Raw genomic sequence first — 19,754 nt, forward strand, 5'->3', positions numbered from 1 at the left:
TGCATATACGGACAGTTAGTCTATGACAATGGAAGCAAGAATTTACATTGGGGTAAAGATAGTCTATTTAATAAATGGTGCTGGGAAAATTGGACTGACACATGCACAAAAATGAAACTGGACCACCTCCTTATGCCATATACAAGAACAAATTCAAAATAGATTAAAGACTTAAATTGTAAGACCTGCAACATAAAACTCCTAGAAGAAAATATAGGGTCTAAATTTGCAGACATTAACCTGGGCAATATTTTTACTGATACATCCCTACAGGAAAGGTAAGTAAAAGAAAAAAATGAACATATGGGACTACATCAAACTTAAAAGTTTTTTCATAACAAAGGAAACCATCAATAAAACAAAAAGGAAGCCTACTTAATGGAAGAAGATATTTGTCAATGAGATATCTGATAAGGAGTTAATATTCAAAATTTATAAAACACTCATGCAACTGAACCCCAAGAAAACAAACAACCCAATTAAAAAATGGGCAGAGGATATGAAGAGACATTTCTCTGAAGAGGACATACAGATGGCCAACAGGCATATGAAAAAATGCTCAACCTCACTTATCATTAGGGAAATGCAAATAAAAACCACAATGAGATACCACTTCACTCCAGTCAGAATGGCTAGCATCAATAAATAAACAAACAACAAATGCTGGTGAGGTTGTAGGGAAAAGGGAACCCTGGTGCACTGTTGGTGGGACTGCAGACTGGTGCAGCCACTATGAAAATTAGTATGGAGGTATCTCAAAAAACTGGAAATGGAACTACCTTATGACCCAGCAATTCCACTCTTAGGTATTTATCCAGAAAAACCCAAGACATTAATTTGAAAAAATATATGCACCCCTATGTTCATTGCAGCACTATTCACAGTAGCCAAGACTTGGAAACCGAAATGCCCATTGGTAGATGACTGGATTAAGAAACTATGGTACATTTACACAATGGAGTATTACTCAACTATAAAGAAGAAGGAAATCATACCATTTGCAACAATATGGATCGACCTAGAGAGAACATTATGCTAAGTGAAATAAGTCAGTCAGAGAAAGACAAATACCATATGATCTCACTTATACGTGGATTCTAAAAAACTGAATAAGTGAGAAATGTAAACAGAAATAGTCTCAGAGACACAGAGGAAAAACTGAGAGTTGCTAGTTGGGAGGGGCAGGGATGAAGGAGAAGGGATGAGACAATACAAATTGGTAACTACAATATGGCCCCAGGGATAGAAAAGACAGTCTGGGGAATATAATCAATAATGTTGTAAATATTTTTTAGGGCGCCAGATGGACTCATGTCTTGTTAGGGACACCACTTCATAGACCGTGTAGAGGCCTGACCACCGCACTGTATTTCTGAAGCTGATGTTGAATAATATTGTATGTCAACTATAATTATATACACATATAGTCACGGGACATGGAGTAGAGAGTGGGAATGGAGTCAATGGAATTGTAATAGATAAGTATGATATCGGGGGTGGGAAGGCAGTGGATAGGGAGAGTGTGAGGGGTAAAAAAGATAACTATTGCATTGTTCTGTCCACCTGAAACTAATAAAAAAAAAAGAGTTAAGTAGCTACAACAACAAGACCCTACGGTACTCTGGGGTAGCTCTGCCTGGGTCTGATCCACCCTCACTCAGGAACTTTGCTCAAAAGTACTGCACTGTCTGTTTTGGAAGCCCTGTACAAGAAACAGCAACTGGGATCACTGGCATTAATGTGGCTTCGGGAACAGGAATCCTGCTGTTACTATTATCTATCTGACATCTTTCACTCAGAGAGAGTGTTGGCAGCCATAGCTTGCCATCGAAGTTTCTGTGACTCAGGAAGACAGGAAAGAGCAGTATTTGTTTCTCAAACTTTCAGTGGTACGCTAAATGCTTAAGTACTTAATATGATAAATCCTTTTCTATTAGAAGTTGCCCATACCCAAAGTGGGGATCAAGTTTTGCCTGAGGATGAGTAGTAGAGACACATGCTTCCCTTTCAGGGCTGGAATATGAACACATGCTCCGCTGCCTCCTGGCACGTTTAGGAGAGGAAACACAGTGGTTTAGAAAAGGTCTTCCTCCTGTCCGCATGTGCACAAGGGCCAACTGTTCCTTCTGAGGGCTGGCTCACCTCATTGTCCTGGTGATTAATCTCGCTGAGATTTGACTGTTGCATCAAGACTGTTAGGAGCCTGCGAAGGAAAACAGAAGTGGCTCAAAAGAACAGAATCTGGATGAGAACACAATATTAGCAATAAAGTCTGTTGAAGATGGGCCCTTTCCAGTTATCTAAGGAAAAAACCCATGGAAAAGAAGCCAGCATGGTAGGTAAGAAGGCACCTGGGAGGAATAGAATACCTCTGTCTCTTCTTCCATCTCCTCTGTATCTTAGTGCTTCTGGAGGGGCAAAAGGGGATGGAGAAAGCAAATCTTTAGGCTCATCTTAATCACCATATCTGTGTCCCTATGTGTGCACTTTAAGAACCAACATTTTCTAGTGCTTTTTTCTTATTTATTTATTTATTTAATTGGGGGAATTGCGGGATGGGAACAGCACTGGGGAATTGGGGGGAAGGGGAACAGACAAGTTGCTGTGGTTTTGTTCTTCGGTCTAGTTGTGGAGGACATTGCTTCACTGGCCCAAGTTGGCACCATCATTGTGCTATTCCCGGGCAAGGTAGATCAGTCGCTGGCTTCTGGACAGTCACTCACAGTGGCTGCTGGCTGCTCACGCTGGCTGCTGGCTACACATGATAGCCCATGGCAACCCACTGCAGCAGGGGTTGCAGCCTATGCCGTCACCGTTGACTCATGGCAGACCAACTCCAGGTTGAGCTGTTGTTCAGCATCTTAGCTGTAGAGGGCAGTGTCACTGGCCTTCATATGTGGGATCTGAACTGGAGCCCTCTGGCATCCCAAGCCAGCTCTTAACCGATGTGCCACTCGGCCGGCCCTCTAGTGTTTTTTCTTTATTGATTTATATACACTTATAGAGTGCTTTCAAACTGCTTCACCACTAGGTACATGGGTCATGTCTTTTAAATCTGTAGATCATACCAAGAGGCAGACAGCATTTACAACTTTCCTTGTTCTTTGTAAAACATACACGTATCTAAGCACGAAGTGACACTAATCAGTGTGAAACAACTATCAATGATTCTTAAGTTCAAGTTCTTATCCCGCTTGGGTCCCACACTTGGTTGACAGAAGTCAACACTCTCTCTATGGGAGGCAGTTGAGTATAGTGTTTAGGGGCCCAGACTCTGGAGCCAGACCGCCTGGGTTCCCATCACAGCTATACCACTGACCAACTCTGTGACTGTAGGCATGTAACTTAACCTCTCTGTACCTAAGTGTCCTCCTCATCTGTAAAATGGGGGTGATAAAAAGTGCCTACCCTATAGTGCAGTGTGAGGACTAAATAAGATAATATGCATACAGAATTTAAAGCATGCTGGAACATAGTAAGTGTTATTTCTGGAACACATAACCCTAAAAGTTGTAATCCTGGCCCCATCTCAGAATCCCCTGGGGAGATTTTTTAAAACCACAAATACGTAGGTTCTATATTTAGGGTTTCTGACTCAGTAGGTCTAGTGAGAAGCCCAGCTTCTACAGTATAAAAGAGCTGTTCAAGAAATTCTGGTAGACTGTCAGGTTTGGAAGCCACTGAGAAAGGTGCTGAATGAATTCATCAGTGGATACTCATTGTTACGGACTGAATTGATTCTCCCCCAAATTCACATGTTGAAACTCTAAACCCCAGTGCCTCAGAATCTGACTGTATTTGGAGATAGAGCCTTAAAAAAAGGTAATTAAACTAAAATGAAGCCCTTAGAGTGGCCTCAATCCAATTTACTGGTATTCTCATAAGAAGAGATTAGGACCAGCAGGGAGGCACCAGAGGCATGTGCTCACAGAGGAAAGACCATGTGAAAAGGCAGCTAGAGGGTGACCATCTGCAAGCCAAGGAGGGGAGCTGCAGAGGAAACCAACTCTGCTGATACCTTGATCATGGACTTCCAGCTTCCAGAACTGTGGAAAAGTAAAATTCTGTGGTTTAAGCCACTCAGTCTGTAATATTTTGTCATGGAAGCCCTAGCAAACTAATATGCTCATTAAAAGGATAAAGGACTGTCTATAGGGAGACAATGAAGGGACTTCAGAAATTATTTTCGGAAGAATTGTTTGAAGAATGAAATGGTTTTGCCTCCTCCTCAGTCAGATTTTCATTGTCTCTCAGCTTAGGTAACAACTAAAGTCCTAAGTATTAAATTGCTACCTACAATAGAAGAGCAGATGGACTCATCACATTGCATTCAAGATAAATATAAAGAGCTTAAATAGGAATGGACTTCTGGTTACTTGCAGTGGAGGTGAAATAACCAGGAAGCCTAAGGTTTAAATCCAGTCTCATCACTGTTCTTTTTGGGAGCCAGGATAATACTGTGATTTATAATAATTCTGGCCTCATCATCGCATGGCCTCTCTGAGCTTAATTATCCTCACTTCTGTAATGGAGATAACAGCAGCGGTGGTAAGGACTGAATAACATAACAGGCACAAAACTACTACACAGACTTTAAAGGAACGGTGGCTATGACTGCAAGAAACACATCTCTCTTTTCATTTCTTCCTTTCTGTTTTTTTTTGTAGAGGGCAGTGTCACTGGCCCTCATATGTGGGGTCCGAACCGGGGCCCTCTGGTGTCCCAAGCCAGCTCTTAACCACTGCGCTACGCGGCTGGCCCTCTTTTCATTTCTTAATTCTGCAATTCCTCCATCTGATGGGAAGATGCTGTAAAGATAATTGCATTTGGGGTCACACTGTTTTTATATTTGTAATTATATTCCACTACTGGATATGTGTTCCCCTATTGGTGTTTTATGGGGAAAGGGTAACTAGTCTCTCTCTCTCTCTCTCTCTCTCTCTCTCTCTCTCTCTCTCTCTCTCTCTCTCTCTCTCTCTCTCCCCCCGCCACCCCCTCTCTCATTACTGTCCATTGTTTAATCTCTAGGGTTTATTTGGTCTGAAGTACTGGGGGAGAGTGGGAGAGAAAGGCAAGAGGTCAGCTGCATTCCAATCTGGTTAACCTGGGCTAACCCTGAGCAGACCAGATCTGCAGCAGCCACTCCAGAGCAGAGTGACCACATGAGGGAAGGCAGTAGGGTTCTGTCCAGATGAGAATGGGGGTGGGGACAGAAAGACCTCTTGTCACATCTATGATGGGCCTCCAAAGGTCACGGGATAAACCCTGCACCTGGATACTTTTCTATTTGCCTCTCAAATCCACTCTCTGCCCTGAATGTCCTGCTCTGAGGCTCACTTCCAACGACGTCATCACCCTGGCTCCCTGGCCCTCTGACTTCCCACTGGGTTTGGCCAGTGAGAGAATAGGCAGTAGGAAACAGGGAAGCTACTTGCCTTCCTTACAGTGATTTCTTCCCTGATCAAAGGCCTCGGCTCCTGCCAGGTGGGCCCTCTCTCACAGTCACAGCGACAGCTACCACCACAGCTCTCAGCACGTTCCAATAACAGCTCCCTTCTTCGTGCCTTTCAGCTTAGGGTGGAATATTTTCCTGCTTTTTGGGGGATGGTGGGAGTGGGGGGTTATATCACCAGCTCTTGGTTAATTTTAAATAGTCTTTCATTAAACTTTCTTCAATTCCCTCTTTTAATAATATTCCATGTTTTTGTGTCATGACTCTGATTGATATATGCTAATCTATATTGTTTGATTTGATTTGATTCCTAAGTGTCTAAGACTCATTGATCTCCAAAGCTGGACACAAATTTACAGTTAAGTATTCTCTCTCTCTCTCTCTCTCTCTCTCTCTCTCTCTCTCTCTCTCTCTCTCTCTCTCTCTCTCTCTCTCTCTCTCTCTCTCTCTCTCTCTCTCTCTCTCTCTTCTTTTAAGAGAACAAACTGCCTAAGGCACTGCATTACTTGCGGGGGCCATCACACATTGCCTTGGTGATGCAGCCTGGACTAGAAACCAGGTGTCTAGTTTCCACCTTGGTGCTTCCATGCTGTTCTGCGTACAAAGGTAACCTGCAAGAGACTTGTCCCACATCTATCTTAATTACCAGAGGACTTACAGACCTCATAGGTTTTCTTTTTTTGTTGTTGTTGTTGTTCTATTAAGAGTTCCTGTTTTGTGCTAAGGTGGCCGAGGGGTATTTTTCCCTCAACTCCCCAGCCCAGTCTTCTATTAGCACTGGCTCCAACTATCTTGCTTTCAGGCAGAAGTATAGAGCAGGCACAGGTCCTCACCAGGAGTGACCCCAGACAGGCAGCATGGTGAGTGATAAGAAAACAGATGCTGCGGCCAGACTGCCTCAGTCAGAATCCCTGCTCCATTACCAACTAGCCAGTGACCTTGGGCAAGCTATGAAACTCTCAGTGTCTACGTTTTCTTATCTGTAAAACAGAGACAATAAGTACACCTACTTCTCAAAGATTTGTTGTGACTTGAAATGAGTCAATGCATATAAAGCACTTAGAATGACATTTACATGCCATAGTAAGTATATAATGATTAAATTTTTTTAAAAAAGTTCCTACCTTATTTTGGGGTCTCTTGATCACCACTAAGTGATTGGTAAGCCAGAGAGAGGATGTATCCTGGGGCAGCTTGTTTCTGTGGGCTTCTCTGTTTTGCTGGCCCTTTGGGCTCTCAGCCCTGGATCTGGCCAGTGAAGAGTGTGGAAAATGGTCCCCAAGCCAGCCACTTGCCCTCCTGTCCCTGAAGCTGCCTGGATGTGAGAGTACACTATAGTGAAACATGTACTCAGATTAGAATGCATCACCTGGTAACTAGAGAACAGGACCCCAAAGAAATGCTTTCCTTCCTCTGACTGTAATCAAGAGGAACGAAAAGAGGCAGAGCCGCTGGCACTTTCTGTGTCAGTGAAAAAAAAAAATCTGCCTGTAACCATGGAGACCATGAAAAAGGCCTTCAGAGAGCCCTGTGGCTGCTTTCAGAGGAAATCGATGCTTGCCTTCTAATGGTAGCTTGTGCAGCGTTGTACAAACACAACTCCGTTCTCTTTGGAGCTTTGTCTTAATGATCATGCCCTCTCTTTCACAGGGGTGCCCTCTGAATGTCCCAGAGCCAAGGAAGCAAGAAAAGCCATGGGGAGCTGAAAGGGAGAAAACTTGGACCTGCTGAGAGGCTGAGGGTTCAAAGCAGGAAGGGGAATCATGAGATAAATCCTACACTCCTTTGCTTTTGTCCATCCAACTTGCCTTCATGTTAATAATTATAAATCACTTATCCTTGCATCAGCGTAGATCCCCACTGAGTTGTAGCTTAGCTAAGACTATATATGGGAACTGATTGGTTTGCTTTGAGTTGTTTCCATCAGAGGACCAAATCCCTCTGGAGGCAAAGGATTAGCTGAAGTGTCCCCTTGGCTTGTTTATAAGCAGGTTGTTTGAGCTTCGCTCCAAATAACCTCCAGCAAGCACTGAGTGTAAGGTGCATGCTGTTTGTAAATCTAAGAGTAGAGCTAAACAAAGAGTACGATATCTGACTATGAGGCCACAATGTGGCCCGTACATATGCTTATGATTAGAGGAAAAATACATGCATGTAAAAATAGATGCGCATGCACTAACAAAGGCAGGGAGCGGGGTTTCAGGGATGCCGAATGGCTGAGTTTGGTGTTCATTGGGTTCTAAAGGCTAGCTAAGATCTATATGTGTGTCCCAGCATCAATACAAATAGGAGCGCTGTTCACGCCCTGACGACCTTTGAAGTCAGTGTGTACATATGTCAGTGGGTGCAGGACTGCATGTGCATGTACCTGTGTGTGTGGACATATTTTCTGTGGACCTATGCTTGCTAAGGTGAAGAAGGCCAGGGTGAGAGCTGGTGGGGTGGCAGTAGCAGGAACTCATTGTTTAGCACTGACCTATAGTATTTCTTTACTTCCATCTGCCTTCTGTCATCATGGTCATCATCATCATCATCATCATCATCATCATCAATATCATCACCTCATCATCTTCCATCTATCTTCCATCATCATGATCATCATCATCATCATTGATATCGTCACCCTCATCATCATCACCCCCACTTACTGAATACTGACGATTGACAGTGTTCAGTGCTTTCCACACATTTTCTCATTTTCTTCTGCCTACTTACCTAAGTGCTGTATTATCCTTACATTTTAGAAAATAAAGTGAGCTGAGCCTGGGCATGTTAATTTGCCCCAGATAATATGATCAGTAAGAGATGGAGTCAGATTCAAACTCAGTCAGTCTGACTCCTTAGCTGCCACTTCTGGCCATCCCTTTCCTCAATCCAAAAAGGATTTCAGGTGGTTTTCAGATACATATAGTAAAACAAGGTTACAAGCGAAGAAACTAGGCAAAGAGAAAGCAAGGGTAGGACAAGGACAATGTAATTATGGTCCTACATGTATGCCAGAGGTTGGACACAAATGGGACTTTCAGTTTTTTAAACATGCAAAGAGAGAAACAGTGACCACATAGTGAAAAATTAAAAACCAATTTATCAGGAGAAGCACAGCAATTCCTTCTTTAGTAAATTTTTTTTTCTTGTGGATTCTCATAAAGGATTTTTGGAAGCTGTAATAAATAAAATATTTCCAATGAGATTAGTTTTGTAAGGCTGTTTCTTATAAGGCCTCTCAGGGTAGGGTTATGACAAAATCCGGCCTTTAAAATAAATTCTGTAGGGTCCACAACAGTGAATCCTGGGAGCACAGCAGACCCACTGGCAGGTAGGTTACTTATCTTCACATATGCACTAGGCAACTAATTATCTTCTTGGTGCCTCAATTTCCTCATCTATAAAACGAGGAGAGAGATATTACCTACCACACAGAGGTGTGGTAGAGATTAGATGAGACAGTGCATGGAAAGTACTCAGAACATGGTAAATAGTCAGTGCCCTTGTCATCATCGTCACTGTTGTAAGTATAGACCTATATGCTTTAGTAGTCAGCCAAGCTAGCCCGAGGTTGTGTCCACTTAGGAAAATGAAGCAGTCAAATAGGTTGACATGGCTTAATGGAAGGTCACTCCCTTTTGCATTATGGTTGTAGGATTAAGATAAATACTCACAAACCAGACCAAGATTTTTTTTTTTTTCCTCAGAAAGAAATTCTGAGTTCAAGTTGAAACTCAAATGGGTGAGTGAAGCCCAACTTCTCTGCTATGGAGCACGGCATGGGTAGTTTCTGCTTGAAACATTTAATATAGATGTTCTCAAACTCTGCATGCCCATAATGTTTCTCAGTAAAGCAATAATAAAATTATCTAGTTTTAAGCAATGCAAGTCCATAGGGAATCCTTTAAGGCAAGCTAGTTTAGAATGTTCTCTAGGTAACAAAACCAGTTAATCTGCTATATGGGTTGTTAAGGTTTAACCCAATTCGTTTTTTGGAGAACGCTTATCAGAAATCATGATTTTTGGTTTTGGAAGTTAATCTGAACCCTTGGATATTGCTAGTTACAGCAGCTAGCATTAGCATAACTAAAGTAGGATTTTGTCTTCCAGAATCACTTAAGTGTCCCTTTAGGACAATAAAAATATATCATCACCACGCAGAAGGATGTTTATTTTTCTGACTTCAGCTTTTCCGAAGGTGGTGGCTGGATCATAGGTACAATTTTAAGAGAAGGGAAGCCACAACTGTGTTATCTCAGTTATAGTGATATAGTGTAGATCCTAGACAGTCACTGGTGGGCTTAATAAGAAATGACTAATAAGTCCACAAAAGAGGAATTATCTTGAATTGGTTTTCAATTTATTATTGCAGTGATTTCAGATGATGAGCCTAATCTACAGACCAAATTGACCTTGAATGTGATTTTGACTGACAAGGCTTGGTTTACCCCTCAGGTACAATTGCTTGATGGCAGAGACAGATTTTTACCTTAATTCATGCCCTTCTTTCATGGATTGGAGTCATTGCTGGTAGGTGGATTCTTGGTCAGGGATTGTATTCCCCAGCAGTCCTTACACCCAGCTGTGGCTAAATGACTAGTGTTTGTTCATGGAATGTGAGCTACAGTGAATTGTGTCATTTGCAGGTTAAGGTTTTAAAGAAATAAGTGAGGCTTCTCTACTCTCCTCTTTCCCTATTTGCAGGGTAAACAAAGAGGATTCTGTAATGCTAGGGGATGACAGAGCCACAAGATGGAGAAGTTTGGGTCCCTGAATCACCATGTGGAGAGGAGCCACTCCCAACCCCATCTAGGAACAACTACATTGGAATAAACTTGTATTGCGTTAAAACACTGAAGTTTTGGGTTTTAGTTTTTATAACAGCTATAATTACCATAACTAAATAGGCATTTATATTCCAGACTCAGTTAGGTAGATTTTGAAAGAACCACTCTGAATGAGGCAAGTAAAAACAAGTAAGTAGAGTAAATCAAGGCAGAATAGTCTTAAAAGACACATTTAAAACATGTTTTCTAAAGATTACTCTTTGGAAAACAGTATGATTTTATGATTAAATATTTTTGTGGGTTGTCTAGAGAGTCATTCATTTTTTTCCCTAATACATCAAAAGGAGTCAACCCTTTATGATGTCTATTGATTACTAGCTCTGAGTTTGCTGTTTCTTCTCTAAACTTCCTTGTTTTATTAGGCTTTGAGTAAATCCTAGTTTTCTGTTATTCCTGGATTTAATCCAATGATAATAAGAGGCAAGGCTTGGTTGGGAATAGTCCTGGAATTTCCCAAGCCCTTTTATTTTAGTGTAAAACAGATTGAAATGAAGAAATCCTGTTACCACTCAATCTAGAAGAGACCTTGGTCTCCTCAACCCCCAAAGAGCTTTAGTTTTAGTTCTGGACACAGGATAGAGAGGATGAGGCCCCACAGTATGCACCCCTGGGGCCCAGTTCTTGAGAATGCTCAGTTCCTGTCAGAGTCATGTTCTGTGCAGCCAAGGTTGGGAAACACGCAGAATGTTGCTGATTCCACAGCAGGAAATGCTGTTATCAGCTGCTTCGAGGGGCTTTCAAAGGATTGGAGACTGAAGCCATTTAAACACAGAGGATTGGGGAAGCCACACTTGGTCTGGGCAAAACTTTTTCCTTTGTTGCTCAATCGTCTTACAAAAATGTGGCCTTGATCATTCAACTTATTTGAATATATTTCTTCACACGGCTTCCAGCAGCACACACCCTTGGTTTTCTTTCTAACTTAGTGGTCTCTGTCTCTTCTGTTGGTCCTTTGCCTCTTTCTAACCCGTAAACGTTGGCATGACTCTGAGTTCAGACATTAACCTTTCTGCCCACTCAGCATTCCTTTACCTTGTGTAGTTTTCTTCATAGCATTCATCACTATTTTAAATTAGCGTATTTATTTGTTTATGAGTGTGCCACTCAACTCGTTCACTACAGCGTAAGCTCTGTGAGGTCAGAGACACTGTCTTGCTTACTGTGGAACTGCTTGAGCCTAGAAGAGTACTTGGCTCAGAATAAGCACTCAACAAATAGTTATTGAATTAATAATTGATTAATTGAATGAATGAATATATGAATTCAGATGATGACAAGTAGCATTTCTTCTTAAATCACACTAGGAGAAAAGGGTTTGAATCATTGGAGTTTAAGATTATTCCAGAATATTTTTATTTACTAAGATGTGGTTCTGTCTGCTCCAACTTCAACAAAAAGGATGGATTTTGTTTTTATTTGCCACAGAGGGTTGTAGTAGATGACCTTCTAATCCAAGTTGGGTCCCTCCCAACCTGAATGATCTTTAAACCTGGTTACTTACCTCACATCGGGTTCAGCAGTGGCAGCATGCAGTGGCAGACGGCCATTTTTATCTGGGATATTGTGTTTGGCACCATTTCTGAGCAGACTCACACAGCCTTCCAGCCAACCCTGAAATACAAGAGCAACCACATCATTATATAACACAACCTCGCATAACATAGTCCAACACACTTTCTCTAGTTTTCTTTCCCTTTCTTCTTTGGTTTGGCTAAAAACATGTTTTATTTGACTTAAGTGGTTAAAGCACAACTCCAATGTAGACACCTCAACCAAGGGCAGAAGGTCTTGAGGTGTGGATTCCTGAGTTTTCTGGAGGACCTTTACTCTGTCAGATGTAGACTGATTCCTAGACTCTCTCTTCTGCCTTCCCCTCCCCACTTCTAGGGCCACTCACTGGTATTTCACTTTCATACTCATTTCCTAGGGCATGAGATAGGGTGTGATTAATCAGCTCTAGCCTCTCTTTCTATGGGATTCACTCCAAATTATGCTTGTCAATGGACTGATCTGCACGCCATGGTCTAATTCCAAAATGTGGGCTCCTGTATCATTCTTGAGCCCCAGCTGCCACTGTATGCCTCAGTTTACCTATATCTGATAAACAGGCCTTGGTCCCCTCTTTCCAAGTTCCCTTTCTAGTAACCACAAATACACTATGTTGTTCATCCTAGTCAGTCCCCCTCCCAAAACCTAGAATCCTAGTCTGAGCCCTACTACAATGATTGGGACTCTGCCATCTTGTTGACTGACTTTTCTGATGTTGAATATGGAGGTATCACCAGCACCCTCTAAAGGTTCCCCATTGCTGTGTTTTACCCACTTATGAATTCTCCAAGACATGTTGTGTGAACTCCCTGCTGTCTACTAATTCCCCAGATTGAAACTGATACCGCCACATCTCATCCTTGTCCCCTCCTTGGTTAGCCCTTATAGGTGGGTCATTTCCCCACTGTCTTTCTCATTTCAAAGAGCAGATATAATTTCTGGCTAGTCTCCATTTCTGTTCCATAGTTTTTAAGTAACTAACCCAATCCTACTGATAACCAAGTTTGGCTCACCTGCCAAGGAGAATGCCTCCTACATTCATCCACAACCACTTGGGTTACTCACTCAATTATACATAGACTGATACGTAGATAAAATTATTATTATGAAGAGTGATACGGTATCTTTCTCTACGACCTTCCTCCATTCATGTATAGTTAAGCCTCAAGATTACCCGCCAAGATGAGAAGATGCCTGACGATTTTCCCTCACAATATGGGAAGCAATAAAAATAAAAATGTTATTAAATGCATGAAGAAGGAGAAAGATAATGATAAGGAAAGGATCTTTTAGTTCTGAAAACTCTGGAAAAAATCTTTCAACAAAAGCACAGCAAAGTTCATAGGCTATAATATTGAATATGATTTTGTAGAATTGACCAATATCTAAATCTTAATAGATGCAAATATTTTTAAGTCTTGAGTCATAGTTTACTAATGCATTAAGTCTGGTTTTAGTTGCCAATGTCCAAGTCATCAAGTTCTATGATTAAGAAAGAAAATAGACCAGGAGACCCAAAATAAAGGCATACTGGACAAATTTCAGAGTTGCCAAATTTTTATAGTTTTGAAAAACAAATCTGATGGGGGAGGGTCTGGAATATTTTTTATCATTTTGCAACATTTCCTGGAACTATGTGTGTATGTGGTTTTCTTCAGAAAACTATTGAATACATCTGAAACCCATGGTCACTATTCAGAACCAACAAATGTGTTTTGTACCTATTAGGTGCTGGGTGATTCTGCATGTGTCTCTCCTTCAATTGTGATCAACTTAGGGTATTATTTTTACTACATTTTACAAATAAGGAAAGAGGCAGCAGCCTTGTCTAAGGTTTTACACCTATGGTAAGTTTGTTTGTATACTGAATTTGGAGCTGTGACTGAGACTTAATTTCTAAGTGCCCCCTTTGCCAAGTTTCTCTTTTATACTCGAATTCAGACATTGCCAGGGGTGATAAGCTTCTGAGTGCAATCCCAGGATACCTTCCTCCCCCTACCCTGTGCCCTTTCCATGAAGCCTCAGAGAGCAGAGGGGTCCTGCCTCGGGTTGCCACACAGAGGTGGGTGCATCATTAAGAGGGCGATGCCACATGCCATCATGCAGGCAAACTTCCCTCACATAGCTCTTCAGAATTAGTTCCTAGAGTTGTCTGCAAAAGTGGCACCTTTCTAGGCTCACTATTTAAGGCAATGTAGAGGAGTTACTTCTCAGCGCTTTAAGGAGCTATCTAAGCCAAGGTATTAGAAATTTTGAATTTTAGAATTTGGAAATAAGTGCAGCTTGGTTTCACTTTATTTCTAAATGCTAGTAACAGTCAACTTTAGAAACCATCTCTACTTCCTTCCTCCAACCCCTGATTCAAATTTTCTCTTTTCCTCTGCTCGAAGACACTAAAAAAATAAACTATTAGGGCATACGGTAACAGGGAGGGTGTCTGAGAGGGCAGTCCTATGTCTTTCTGAGATATTAAACTTCACCTCATAGGTCAGTGGTTTTCAAACTTGAGCATGCATAAAAATTTCCGGGAGGTTGATTTACCATGCAGGACCCCCCCGCCCCTCCACCTGCTCCCAGTGTCTGACACAGGAGGTCTAGGGTGTACTCCAGGAAACTGCATTTGAAACAAGCACTCCAATACTTTGAAAAATTCTTCCCAGTTTTGTGTGTTGAGTCCTAAAGAAACAGGACATGCAAATAGAACATGAAAAAGTAGTTTCTAAAGACAATCTCTGTGAGAACTGGGTAATGCCTTATCGCAATCTATGCTAGAGCTTGGCAGGAAGGTATGGTGCTGGGGAGGGGAAGTGTTCTATGTCAGCGCGGCAGCTTCAAGGCACCACGGGGCTAGCCCAGGTGAATCCACCTCCATCAATGGGCAGCGACAGCAAAGGCAAGAGGCTGCTTTGGCAGCAGGGTGGTTATGGTGAAGGTTTCCAGGAGCCTCATTGGAGGGGAAAGAGAATGATGACCCTCTTGTGGCCCTAAGGAGGACTTGTTCGACAGGGACTGGAGTCTCCCAGGAGGATTTCAGGGATGATTTGAGAGGAGAGGGGCTTGAAGATTTTCAGTAAGCCTTACCAAACTTGCTCTAATGTCAGGAAACACTGGACTGAAATTTCTGTGACAAGGACTGACTCGATGCAATTTTTAAATTGAGCACAGACTATCGGTGGAATCCTATGCTTGGTGTTGCTGCTTAAGAGCCTGCTGTTTCTCCCCTACTCCCTACCTCTACTCTTTCCAGTTCTCATCATTCTCCACAGTCCTCATCCTCAACCTTCCACCCAACTAATGCTACCTGCAGATACCACCTGCAGCTTTGAGTGCTACTGTCCACTCGGAGTATTAATGGAAGGCCTTCTTAGAAGGGGTACCAAGTGTGTCCAGAAATGCCCCATGGGAAATTCTGATGCAGTTAAGATGGGAAAGACTATTTCCCTAATGGCAATATCATCTCTAACTTAGAGGGTTGTTAGGAAGATCCAAAATGACTTAATTCCATGAAACCAACTCTAAGTGGTGATATAAATGTCATAGATGATTGTTGTAAAGCTTCAAGTTCTATTTCCATTGGCCAGCTGCATAATCCAAGGATGCACTTCTGCAGGTAGGACCCTCTAAAGACACATTTAGACCACCCTACTCCTCACTGCCCGTGACAGATACAGTCAGTACCAGATAGGTTGCCAGGCATAGACTCGTGCGGCCATAAGCGTCCTGGGTGTTAATATTGGCTCCCATCTTCAACAGCAACTTCACTGTGTCCACTTGACGTCCAGAAACCGCATGCATCAAGGGTGTACATCCTGGAATGAGACATTTCAAGACTTTAAAAACATGTTTGGCTTGTAAAATGTATGAGCAGACTTTATTTGCCTGTTCATTGATTATGCTTATTGCCAATAAATGAACTCCCCTCAACACAAACCCAGGAGTTGAACTATATGGGATTGAAGGAAGACAGATAGATGAAAATGATTGTTGCTACATTTATATAAACTGTGTATTTTTCTGGCCCTATTCAATCTTCTGTAACTTTGCAGTAATTGGTTGATTAAAACACATTGATTGCACAGATGATAAAAATTGCTGATTAATACTTTGGGAAGCAGCATACTTTGGGAAGTAACAGGTAGGTTTATCCTGACTTGGCTTGCACAATGCAGAACCTGGAAGTGCCTTTGGAGGGCAACCCCAGCCAGGCAGACAGGTCCAGCACATTTTCATTGGAAGGTGCGGGTGATAAAGAAACGACAGTGATGGTAGCCTAGCCTTGGGCTGTACAAATTCTTGCCAAAAGGGGCCATCTTTACTGAAATGCTTCTCTGTATTTGGAATCAATATAGGTCAACACATTTAGTTTTTCATGTGTTTTATTCCTGAATAAAAATAGAGATAAAATTACATATGCTGATTAACTTTGCAGGGCTGGTGGAACAAGCCAGACTGGTGAGGCGACTCCAGGTGAAGAAATGGAACAGCAGACACAATCCCCTGCCCAGCTGAGGCTTGTTTAGATGTCTTTTGATTGGACATTCATGTTGAGGTTGTGATTCTTCTCTGAATGAATCAGATTCCAGGACTGCTGCTCTCAGTGAAAGATTGTAACTGGCAATCCAAATTTTCTCCAAATCTTTCATTCCTAATACTCTTTCAGGCATCTGTACTTACTAAAAAACAGCAACGAAGTGCTATGTCTTAAACAGTTACATCATTCCTTCCTCTCCCTCTCCCTCTCCCTCTCTCCCTCCCCCTGCACTCCTCCCCCTTCCCCCCCCCTCTCCTTTTTTGCTTACTGGTGTCAAATTCCTCCAGCACCATTTTTTTTGAAGAGGCTTTCTTCCACTGTATTACATTTGCACCTTTGTCAAAGATCATTTGAGCACATTTGTGAGCCTCTTTTTGAGTTCTGTTCTATTCTATTGAGCTATGTGTCTAGCCCTCAGCAATATCATTGATTTCTGTAGCTATACAATAAGTCTTGAAATTGGGTAGACTGATTCCTCTCACTCATTCTTCTTTTTCACAATTGTTTTTAACTATTTTAGTTTCTTTGCCTTTCTATATAAATTTCAGATAATCTTATCTGTATCTACAAAAATGTCTTGCTGGGGTTTGATAGAAATTGCATTAAACCTGTGTATGAATTTGGGGAGCTTTGCATGTTTATTATAGTGAATCTTCTAATCTGTGAACATGATATGTTTCTCCATTTATTTAGATCTTCTCTGATTTCCTTCATTGGCATTTTATAGTTTTCAATATACAAGTTCTATACATATTTTGTTATAGTCACATCTAAGTATTTTTTATTTTTTTAATTGATTAGTTTTAAATGGCATTGTGGTTTTAATTTTGGTGTCCCTGTGTTCCTTTGTGGCATATATAAATACAATTTGTTTTTGTGTATTGAGCTTATATCCTGTGACCTTGCTGAACTCGCTTAGTTGTAGGAGTTTTTGGTAGATTCCTTAGATTTCCTGTGTAAACAATCAAACCATGAAAAAAGGAACAGATTTTTTTTTTCCTTTTCAATATGTATGCTTTTTATTTCCATTTCTTGCCTTTATGTACTTCTGGCACTGTAATGAATGAGTGAGAGTGGGTATCTTTGCTTTGTTCCTGATCTCAGGAGCAAAGCATTCAGTCTTTCACCATTAAGTAAAATGGGGTTTTGGTAGATACTCTTTATCAAACTGAGGCAGTTTCCCTATAGTCCTATTTTTCTGATAGTGTTTAATGAATGTGTGCTAAATTTTGTCAAATGCTTTCTTTGCATTAATTGATATCATCATGTGATCTTTTTCCTATAGCTGGTTAATATGATGACTTACATTGATTGATTTTCAAATACTGAACCTGACATATCCCTAAAACAAGCTCCACTTGGTCCCTGTGTATAATACACACACACACACACACACACACACACACACACACACACACACTCATGCATACACCCTGGGGGTGCCAAAAATATGTATACAAGTGGACACTATGGTCAACGTTGCTCAAGCAGTAGTTCGCCGTAATCAGAAGTGTCTGGATGCTGATGATGGTAACCATTTTGAGCACCTCTTGCAATTGCAGAAGTCAAGTGTGACTTGTATTCATCTTTTATTATCGGTATATATTGAGTATTACAATTTTAATACAGTTGTTTCCTTTCTTAAAATGTGTATACAGTTTTTTGGCACCCTCTGTGTAAGTGTGTGTGTTTGTGTGTGTGTGTGTGTGTGTGTGTGTGTGTATGATTCATATATATATATATATATATATATATATATATATATGAAACTGAATTCTATTTTCTAATATTTTGCCAAGGATATCTACATCTATATTCAATCCATATTCCTGAGGAGTATGGGTCTGTAGACTTATTTTTTATATAATCTTTATCTGGTTTTGATGTCAGGGTAATTTAGCTTCATAAACATAGCTGAGAAACGTTTCCTCCTCTTATCTTTTCTGGGAGAGATTATACAGAATTGAAATTATTGTTATTTAAAAATTTGTAGAAGTCTTTAGTGAAACCATCCAGGCCTGAATATTTGTTTATCTGAGAAATTTAAAATTAGGAATTTAATTTCCTTAATAGTAATAGGGCTATTCATATTACCTATTTCCTATTGGATTAACTGTGGAAGTTTTGTCTTTTTTTTGAGGAATTAATCCATTTTATCTAAATAGTCAAATTTATGTGTGTAGAGTTGTTTTATTTATTTATTTATTTATTTATTTATTTATTTATTTATTTATATTTAAAAAAATATTTTATTGGGGAATTGGGAGAGCGGAACAGTGTTGGGGAATTGGGGAAGGGGACCAGCCAAGTTGTTGTTCTTCAATCTTTGTTGTGGAGGGTGCCAGTCACCATCTGGCATCCCGTCGGCAGTTCATGGCCTCTAAACTCAAGGTGCTGTGTTCAATCTTAGTTGTGGGTCAGCGTAGCCACCATCCCATGCAGGAGTCGAACCAGCAGCTTGTTGTTAAGAGCCCACGCTCTATCCACTAAGCCATCTGAGCGGCAGCTCAGCTCAAGGTGCTGAGTTTAGTCTGAGTTGTGGGTGGGCATAGCCCACCATTGAACAGGCAATCTTGTTGTTACACCACCTGAGCCATCCTGCCACCTGTTGGCAGCTCAGCAACAGCTCAGCTCGGGCGCAGCGTCACTGGCCCATGTGGGAATCAAACCGGTGGCCCTGTTGCTCAGAGCTCATGCTCTTAAGCCAACTCTTAATCAACTGAGCCACTTGGCCGGCCCTTTTTATTTACTTATTATCCTTTAGGTATCTGCAGTATCGTTGGTTTCATTCTTGATAGTGGTAATTCATTTTTTGTCAGTACTATTGCTAGCAATTTGTCAATTTTATTGATCTTTTCAAAGAATCAGTTTCTTGTTTCATTGATTTTTCTATTGTTTTTCTGCTTTCAATATCATTGGTTTCTAGTCTTTATTATTTCTTTCCTTTTGTTTACTTTGGGTTTATTTTGCTCTTTACTTTCTTGGCACTTCAGGTGAGAATTTAGATTATTGACTAATACTTTTCCTCTTTTCTAATGAATGTATTTTGTGCTATAAATTTCCCTCTTAGCATTACTTTAGGTGTGTCCCACAGATTTCGATATGTTGTGTCTTCTTTTCCATTCATAGTCGTACAAGTCAGGATTGAACCCAATCAGTCTGGCTCTTACACTTATCACACAAAGTGGTGTTTAACCTTTGACTCTCCTCATTTCCACTTCTAGCCCCAAGGCAGATGCATTAGTAGTTTGCTCTAAAAACAAGCAAATAAATGAACAAACACTACCAAGGATACATTAGGGAGCGCCCACTTTACTTTACAAAACACTTTGTTGTCATGATAAGGGAATCCAAAGCTCCTTTTGGGACAGGTCAACTGGTTAAAAACCAT

General features: G+C 41.1%; 1 protein-coding gene across 1 annotated transcript in view; it reads right to left on the minus strand.

Moving 5' to 3' along the window:
- Positions 1–2,142: 2,142 nt before the first annotated feature.
- Positions 2,143–19,754, minus strand: part of LOC109385699 (ankyrin repeat domain-containing protein 55) — a gene marked incomplete at its 3' end in the record, with an annotated part of 43,486 nt that continues 25,874 nt past the window's right edge. The window contains exons 4-6 of the mRNA XM_019648208.1: positions 15,511–15,641; positions 11,786–11,895; positions 2,143–2,203 (exon numbers count right to left, since the gene is read on the minus strand). Coding sequence (XP_019503753.1) covers positions 2,143–2,203; positions 11,786–11,895; positions 15,511–15,641 — 302 coding nt within the window. The remainder of the gene's footprint in view (positions 2,204–11,785; positions 11,896–15,510; positions 15,642–19,754) is intronic.

Source organism: Hipposideros armiger, unplaced genomic scaffold (genome assembly GCF_001890085.2).
Source record: "Hipposideros armiger isolate ML-2016 unplaced genomic scaffold, ASM189008v1 scaffold_122, whole genome shotgun sequence".
NCBI lineage: Eukaryota > Metazoa > Chordata > Mammalia > Chiroptera > Hipposideridae > Hipposideros > Hipposideros armiger.